The sequence below is a fragment of the Scardinius erythrophthalmus genome (assembly GCF_964197995.2).
Source record: "Scardinius erythrophthalmus genome assembly, chromosome: 24".
Classification (NCBI taxonomy): Eukaryota; Metazoa; Chordata; class Actinopteri; order Cypriniformes; family Leuciscidae; genus Scardinius; species Scardinius erythrophthalmus.
This window is the reverse complement of record NC_138244.1, coordinates 5,549,745-5,559,119: the sequence shown is the minus strand read 5'-3', so window position 1 is coordinate 5,559,119 and position 9,375 is coordinate 5,549,745. Positions and strand designations below refer to the sequence as shown.

General features: G+C 34.8%; 1 protein-coding gene across 1 annotated transcript; it reads right to left on the bottom strand.

The window, feature by feature from the left end:
* Window positions 1-573: 573 nt before the first annotated feature.
* tmpob (thymopoietin b) lies at window positions 574-8,646 on the bottom strand. Its single transcript, XM_081355736.1, has 6 exons — window positions 7,990-8,646; window positions 6,220-6,337; window positions 5,923-6,099; window positions 5,177-5,280; window positions 4,962-5,068; window positions 574-2,727 (listed from the first exon to the last, which is right to left on the bottom strand). The coding sequence occupies exons 1-6, from the start codon at window positions 8,227-8,229 to the stop codon at window positions 2,370-2,372; spliced, it is 1,104 nt and encodes a 367-aa protein (XP_081211862.1). The 5' UTR covers window positions 8,230-8,646; the 3' UTR covers window positions 574-2,369.
* Between the last annotated feature and the right edge of the window lie 729 nt (window positions 8,647-9,375).

Genomic DNA, 9,375 nt, shown 5'->3' with positions numbered 1-9,375 from the left:
AATATTTTAAACAAAACTAATGTTATGCAAAAATGTAAAAACAAAAAAGCCATTAGAGACTGTCATATTATTAAGTATAATTGACAAGTGACACACTTTACTTTTTGTTTTGTTGTTTTTTGTAATATTGTTTAATACAACGAAACACCAAAAATTACCTACCTGCGTCTGAGCCAATCAGCCCGGCCAACTGGATAACGTCACATTACGTAATTAATATTCATGAGCCAAGCCTTCTCCATAGTAGATTTCGCTCGCCCAGACAGGTCAAAAATGAGGGGCGGGGCTTTTCCGGAGAGGATTACGCAAGAGATTCCTTTCATCTCAAAGTCACCGTCTGATGTCTTTCTAGTGTGTTTGAGGCATATTTATGTAAATTATTGATTATATTGTTTGCTAGTTCCTGTGTGCGATGATGTGTCTGAAGGTCAAACCTCCTATAAAAATGGAAACATTCCTGGTTTAATACAATTTCTGTAATGTCATGTGTGTGTGTGTGTGTGTGTGTGTGTGTGTGTGTGGGTCGGTCACTGAACTGACCTTGCTGTAAATAAACAAGGGTCACCTCTGGGATCTCAATGTATTTCTTTTATTTCACAACAGATTTGTATTGAATCCAGGATAAATATTCAAATCATTCCATATGCCCAGTTTTCCACAAATAGCTGCCTAAATACAAAGTGCATTGGACTTGAATACCATTCACTGCATTTGACAGAGCAGTACAAAACTAAGATGTTAGTTAGTGGTTAGTGGAGTCAGTATATGTACATTTATTTAAAAGTAACCCACTGCATTTTAAAAAAAAGCTTTTAATTTCAGAGAAGACGTTAGAAAAATATTGCAGTTAAAACGCGATTAAACTGAGTAGCAAAATATAAAAACAAACCCCTGCACATTAAGATGCATCACAAATGTATTGTTTTGAATGAAATGAATATATACTTAGTTCATAGGTCCAGACGACATTAGTTTTGTTTTTAAAAATCACAGATAAGAAATGAATTGAGTTTAGTCAGATGAATCACAGACGTCCGATTACAGTCAATAGCAGGCAAGTGTCGGCGGACTCGATTCTCATTATGGGTTTTAATATTGGCTACAATGCCACATCACAATATGAAAACATCACAAACACATTTAACAAGCCACCATTACCTATAAAAAATAAAATAAACTGCCTCTTACCAGAAGTGAAGCGTTATTTACTACACAAGACTTTCATATAAGATCACATTTTCTTTCAAGCTTTGGATAAAAAACAAAACGAATATCAATCTAAAAAGTCTAGTTCTAAAACCAGACATTATCTGAGCTGGTAGTTCAGTTAGCTTGAACATTTCAGTGCTAAAAAATCGTTTTAACAAAAGCTACGGGATGAATCTCACGAAAACCGTCAAACATACTATATCAAAGTCATATTTCACCACAAAATTGACTATTTATCAAAAAAAAAAAAAAATATTTTCAATTAAGCACATTCATAGATTTTCATTACTGTAAAGCCAATAATGTTGTATCTAAATGTATTGTAATGTAAAATTTAAGTACACAGTGTCTGTACTTAAACTGAATTAAATTTATGCCAATTTTAAGTCAAAATAATTATTGTGCCCAGACATGAATTATTATTATATCAATTAATTTATTAAATTAATTCAAAATAATAATATACTAATTAAAAAAAAATTGTATAATAGTAATTCTCCACCATAACAGTAACACAACTTAATTTTTGCACTATAGTAATGAAAATTTGATTTTTCACTCATTTGTGGTGAAATATGACCAAGATCTTTCCTTCTGAGACACACCCTACTATTCAAGAACACATTTTCTCACTCCGGTCTCATTAGCAACACTTCCTAATGTCAGATTCACTCGCGCTAAAAATAAACTTCACCAGGTTTATTCAGGAAAACGTAGATTTTTTTTTACAGACATTCAGCTTGAAGCTTTTCCTTCTAGCCGTGATGTGTGTGAGTGTGTAACCGAATTGTGCTTGTGTTGGCCGCGTCTTGGCACTTGAAGAAACACGCAGGCGAGTCCTAAACCCTCGTCGTGTGATTCTGAACGGCGAATGATTCACTGCTAGCGATCGTGAATGAACACTACACTTGTCTACACTTGTCGTCTCGAATGCTACAAAAACCGTAAAATCACAAAGCAAGATCAAAACACACGATGCACACAGAGTTTAAAGACTACTTGAAACACAAGTCTATTCAGATGTGACTGCTAGGTCAAACTGAAATAACCAGAACCCCCCCCCCCCCCTCGCCAAACCCTGCCGATGCGTTGCTCCTTAAAGGACTAGAAAATAAGTCTGACGGTAGATGCATGCTGAAGCGGCTCGACGGGTTTGCCGCTCACTCGCTGTCGTCGCCACCTTCCGGCTGGTATACCAGGTTAATGTAATTGATGATGGGTGTGATCAGATTGTCCTGGACATAGAACTGGAAGGAGTCGATCTGATCGGCGGTGACGTTCTGGAAGGCGTAGTACAGAGACGCAGCCACTGCAATGAACACCAGAAGCTTCAGCCAGAAAGAGAACCAGCGGCGAGGAGGAGTGGGAGGAGCGGCGGGTGCTGCACTGCGAACGTCTGTGATGGTGGATTTAGTCGTGGTGTAAACGTTCTGCTGGAGGAGCGACTCCTCGGACCAGAGGTTCAGCGGCTTCACCGGACGCCCGGCCGCACCGTGGATCGGCCTCCGACATGTGGCCCTGATCGGACAGATAACATAAATGTGGGTTTGCAATTTGCCAATGATTTCAGAAGGTGGCATCATATCACAAATAATAAATTATCATGCCAACTATGATGTATTTATTTATTCATGAAATAAACAATTTATTTACAATTTATAGCTATCTATCTTCTTAATTTATTGTAATCATTAGGGCTGGGTAAAAAATATCGATTTCTCGATTTTAATCGATTCTCATTTTTACGAAACGATATCGATTCTTAAATCCCAAGAATCGATTAGTCATCCTGTTTTCAGTTGATGAATGAATGTAACATTGTTGCGTGCATCCTATCCAATAAATCGCACTAATCTTTGTGCTTTGATATTATTGATATGAAACAAAGTCTCAGATTCAAATTACGTCCATTTTATTACGCAATTCAAAAACATAAATACCGTTTTGGCGCTGTGGCCTGAGATCGCTCTGGCGCAGCTCAGCTCAAGAGAAGCAGCACGAAGCGCACGTGATATTCTCTTCCGCCTTAATAATACCAGTTACAGCGCGGAATAAACAAGACGTCAGTAAATCAGCTTGCAAACAATGTCATGTAACGTCACATTTACCTCAGAAAAAACATATCCAGTGACCATAAACTCGTTAGTCAGCTAGAAAAATTAACTCTAGATAGGAGCATTTTGCTAAATATATGCACCATATTACATATTCATTATAATTTTTTATTGTTCTTCTATTTTTAATGCATGTTTGAATAAATCTGGCAGGTTTTTATGACAGCCACCATTTAAATGTTTATATTTCATATAACTTTATTATTATAAAAATAAATAAAAGTGTAATTTAAGTGTTTGTATACAAATCAGTTAATTTTTACCTTATTTTTAAGCTATATTATAGTAGGCTAATGAAGCCTACAGGCTAACTGACTCCCATAGTTAACAGCATTAGTTAAAAGATTTGTTTTCCTTGAGAAAATTTGCCATGTATTGAACCTGATATCCAAAATAATCGATATTGAATCGAATCGAAATCGAATCGAATTGCAAGCTTGCGAATCGAAATCGAATCGAATTGTGAAATTTGTGTCAATACCCAGCCCTAGTAATTATTATTATTATTATAGAGAGAGAGGGAAACAAGTATAACGTATAAACAAGTCACATATAATCAAACATGTCAGGGGTATATAGAAAGAAAGATTAATTTTTTTGTTGTAAATCTTAAAACAGTTGCACAATTCTATATCAGGGTTATTTTTGAATTATTGAGATACTATTATAGATTATTAATATCAGTTTTTATTGTCATATTTTGTATTAAGGTCAATTTTAGATAATTTAGTTAGTTTCCATAATTTTGTTGAGCTTTTATTTGTCATTTATAATAGGTTTGGGCTTTTTTTTAAATATAGTTTTTTTATATTAAGTTTAAATTCAGTTTTAGTTTTGTTAACACTTTATTTTAAGGTGACGTAGTTACACTTTACTACATGTACTTATCATAGTAATAACAGTAAATTAAGCATAATTACAACAAGTAACTAACATGCACTTACTATAGTAATAACAGTAAATTAAGCATAATTACAACAAGTAACTAACATGTACTTACTATAGTAATAACGGTAAATTAAGCATAATTACAACAAGTAACTAACATGTACTTACTATAGTAATAACGGTAAATTAAGCATAATTACAACAAGTAACTAACATGTACTTACTATAGTAATAACAGTAAATTAAGCATAATTACAACAAGTAACTAACATGTACTTACTATAGTAATAACAGTAAATTAAGCATAATTACAACAAGTAACTAACATGTACTTACTATAGTAATAACGGTAAATTAAGCATAATTACAAGTAACTAACATGCACTTACTATAGTAATAACAGTAAATTAAGCATAATTACAACAAGTAACTAACATGTACGTACTATAGTAATAACAGTAAATTAAGCATAATTACAAGTAACTAACACTAAACCCAACCCTAACCACAACTCTATAGTAAGTACATGTAGTTAATTACTTATTTGAGTATTGTATTCTTTAAGTACAATGTAACTACATCACCTTAAAATAAAGTGTAACCTAAGTTTTAATTTTACTACATCCAGTTAAAATAAATTAAAATAAGAAATGTTGCCTTGGCAACTAGATTAAATCAATTAATAAATGATTTAATTAGTAACAAAAATGTGTGAATGAAACCTCCTTCACGCCACATCTTCATACTCACATTATTCCGGTTGGTGTGGCCGGTTCATTGGGGAAGATTTCCTTCAGAATATCTCCTCCGTCCACGGATGCTTCCTCAGTGGCTGATGCCGTCTCCTCCACCACCAGCTGAACAGAAGAAAACTCTGATAGTAAGAGATTTTGCAACATAAACCGAGGCCTGATGACTCTATTGTGATGCTAACTGTATTTTTCCTGTGCAAGTGCAGGCTTTACTTTAGAGCGCTGTCTGCTGCTGGTCCTGGTAGTGACTGGAGTCTTTCCTCGGCTCCGGACAGGCTTCATCACTACAGGAACCGGCTCAGGTGCTGGAGCAATTTCTGACAATCAAATGCAAAGTAAAATTGGTGAAAAGGAGATTTAATATGTGATCCTGGAACACAAAACCAGTCATATGGGTCAATTTTTTTTTAAATTGAGATTTATACATCACGAAAAAGCTGAATAACTAATCTTTCCATTGATGTATGGTTTGTTAGGATAGGACGAGATACAACTATTTAAAAATCTGGAATCTGAGGATGCAAAAAAATCTAAACATTGAGAAAATCTCCTTTAAAGTTGTCCATTTATGTTCGCGATTGTGCTGCATTCACTCACAAAAATAAATGTTTTTTTATATTTACGGTAGGAAATTTACAAAATATCTTCATGGAATATGATCTTTACTTAATATCCTAATGATTTTTGGCATAAAAGATAAAATCGATCATTTTGACCCATACAATGTATTGTTGGTTATTGCCACAAATATACCCGTGCGACATGTGACTGGTTTTGTGATCCAGGGTGACATATGACCATAAATATTCAACTTTAAGTCTTCAAATGCCACAACTAAATGTTTATGTTTAAAACAGAAAAAGTGCTTGTCTGGATGAGTCTGATCCCTTGCAATATACTTGAACGTGCACATGCTCGACTGGATATTTGGATACTTGACTTGATTATCCGTGCTTTACCTTCTTCTTTGTCGCTGTACTGATCTTCAGCTGAATGCGTGTTGCCGTTCTGGTTTCCGTCTGCTTTGATGGTGATGGCCTCTGGGATCGTGGTCTCGGGTTCAGGAAGGATTTTCTCCAGCGGCGGATGCTCCAGGAACTGCTGGAGTTTCTTCTCGTACACCTTACGTGTAGTTGCTGAGATGCAGAATCAGACATGTGAGAATGCAATGCAAACCTACACATAATATAGGACATTCATATTGGGTGATTAATATTCACAAACACAATCAGGCTGTGGAAAACCCCAATACTAACCAACAATTGGTCCTGTATTGACTCCATACTTCAGAAGCTGAACCTTCAACTCTTCATCAGTCAATCTCAAAAAGTCGTTCTCCTCAGCCCGAACTCTGTCTGTCTTTCTTGTGGCTTTCTAGAGGTTAAGGAAATATCGTATTATAGAAAGCATGTTTTATTATGGTAGACTAGTAAGAAATGGTCATTGGATCAAAAAGCAATTATAAATATATGCGAAATATTTTATTGAGACAAATAAAACAGTAAAAAAAAATGCTTAATGCATATTTTATTGAAAACCAGCATTTGTAAAATCTCTAATTATAAGCATGATCACATAATTTTAATTTTATATAGGATTATATTAATTGTATCATATATATATATATATAATGATTCCCATCATAATTATGAACAAGCATGCTAATCTATGTTAATGCATGCTTTTGATTTTCCTAAGACCAGGGATGGGCAGTATTTCAGATATATGCATTTAAAATACGTATTTGAAATACAAAATACTATTTTGTATTTTAACGCCTTTGGAAAAAATCAAATGTAATTTGTATTTAAATACATTTAATATGAGTATTTTTGTATTTTCAAAATACTTTTTGCCAGTCAACCTCTTTATCAGGGTACTGATTTTGTGCATCAACTATTCAAACATTCACTGGCTCAGCATTGGATCAGCGATTTTTTATTTTCATTTTTTTAATAAGGTGAGAATGTCATGATCAATTCTGCTTGTTGATTAAAGTTAAAATACTGCATTATTCACTTCAGTTAACGAATAGAATAAAAGAGGGAAAAATAGCGTAAGCCAATCAGTCTTGACCGGTTGTTGATTTTAACAACTAGCTTGTCAAATGTGTGTAAAGCATTACTGCATGTTAGGGCTGGGTGATATGACACTACATATCATAGCGATTGATGAAACTTTTTCTAAATCGTTTACATAGATGGGCCTATTTGTGGGGTAAGCAAATTTATCCGTGCAGCTTTTAGTGGGCAGGAATTATTGTAACGTTGGAGTGGAAAAAGAAGCACTGATGAATGATACACCACAAACATCTTCAGCTTTTAGTTTTATTGTATATAAAAAAAAATCAAAAAGGGGTAAACAGTGTCAAATGAATCTAAATTAATTCTAATTTTAAATTTTAGATACACTTTCTAATTTTAATAAACTTATAGAGAAACAAATAAACTTTACATAAAATAAACCATTGGACTACCTGCAAAAAACACTCAAAAGAGTTTGAAATTCAGTTTATGCTGTGGAATCAAAACTGATATTGAGAATTATGAAACCATGATATTGTTACTGTGAAGTAAAATTTAGATTTTGGTCATATCGCCCATCCATATTCTTTGCTAGATAGCAGAAAAGGTTCCCAGTTTTACATACAGTATGAATTTTTTTTAATAGTGTTCACCACAACCAGAAATAAGTAGCCTATATGAATGGCTGCTATTTTGCATAAGGTTATTTGTAATTGAAAGAAAGAAAGAAAAAAAGAAATAAAGAAAGATGTGGTTAGGAATGAAAATATGACCTATACCTGCACTGGATGGCCAATTTCACATGTATTTTGTGTATTTTCAAAATATAAAATACTGTATTTGTATTTATATAAATTTTTCACACAGTATTTTGTATTTAAATACATTTTTCACACAGTATTTTGTATTTAAATACATTTTTTCACACAGTTTTTGTATTTTAAATACATTTCCATGTATGTATGCCCATCTCTGCCTAAGACTAATGTTTTGGGATCTCACCCTCCCCGAGCGGCTCCTGTCGGACACCAGCGGCGCTGTCATCTCCTCATCACTGGAGAAAGTGTCCTGAGCGGGAGGAGAGAGGCTCTTCTTGTTGAGCACGGTCAGGTTCTTCAGATACAGCTGAACATAGACATCTTTCTTGCTGTCAGCGCTCGGTAGAGGAACATTATTGGCTAGTAACTCACTCTTCAGTTTCTCTTTAGTGAGCAGCGCCGGATCCTCGAGAAATTGCGCCATGCTTATTATCTTTACCAAAGTACAGTATGAAACGCGGGTTTTACTTACAAAATGCAAGTGTAATTACTTATTTTCCTGTTTTAAAAGTGAAGCGGTAACTTGTGTACGCCCCCACACGAGAATAAATGAAAGTAAAAGATGCCTCGCGCTGACAACCGTCAAACCGGCTCGCGCCTTCCGTTTGAATGTCCTCCTAGGGGTTTTACGACAAACACAGCTGTCTGTTACATCCAAAAATTGATTTTTTTGGAAGTTTGAACATCGAATCTTGTGGGTAAATAAAAACAACCCTGCTAAAATACGCAATTAAGCGGTTTTGCGAAGGCGGGTTAAAGTAGAAATAGCTCGACGGCTATCGTATCGTGCGCGCGCGCCTCGGAACTGGCACAGTAGAACAAAGCTCAACGCTCATTGGTCGAATGGATTAAGTAAGGCGTTCTCCTATTGGTCGAGGCGGAAGAGTGACAGACGCTGGTCCAAAACAAAGAGGCCGACACCGAGCGACAGCTGCAGCATATGGTGTCCGTCTGCAACACACACTTGAATTTACAGCAGGTTTCTTTACAATAAACTGTGTAAACTCGGTTGAAAGGCCTGTAAAAATTAAGAATGGAACATTATTATGAGTTTAGTTCAACAGAAACCGTAGGTGGGGATTTTGACAGGGTTGTATTTCATAATAAAAGACTAATACAAAATGGGGGAGGGGTATCTTAAAAAAATACCATGGCACATGAATATGGTCATTATTCAGATTTACTGTTAAAACATCATGGTATTAAATGGTATTTTGTAAGCATGGAGGAGTGTAAACCCTATAAAGCCTACAGTATTGTGTTTCTAAGACCTGAAAAATTATATAAACTGCTGAAAAGTTTTGCTTCTCAAAGCCTTTCTTCCTCTGATTGATAGTTAACACTCTTTTTAGCAATAAAAAGGGCTTTTAGTATTTTCAGTAGTTCAGCTCATGTCTTTTTGCTGTGAAATCTTTAATGATTTTTATTGAATACCGTTGTATTTGTTATATTTTCCCTTAAAAACATTCAAACATTAGACTAAAATGTACACGGTAAGACTAAATCATTCTATGTAGGAAGATTAACTCAATATAGAGGAATTACAGCATAGCACCCTACCTAAAGATGG

Coding starts and splice junctions, on each gene's coding strand:
- tmpob (XM_081355736.1), bottom strand. CDS start 8,229: ATGGCGCAATTTCTCGAGGATCCGGCGCTGCTCACTAAAGAGAAACTG. Junction 5,069..5,176: donor GCAGCAGACAGCGCTCTAAA/GTAAAGCCTGCA, acceptor TCTTCTGTTCAG/CTGGTGGTGGAGGAGACGGC. Junction 2,728..4,961: donor GCCACACCAACCGGAATAAT/GTGAGTATGAAG, acceptor CTGTCCGATCAG/GGCCACATGTCGGAGGCCGA.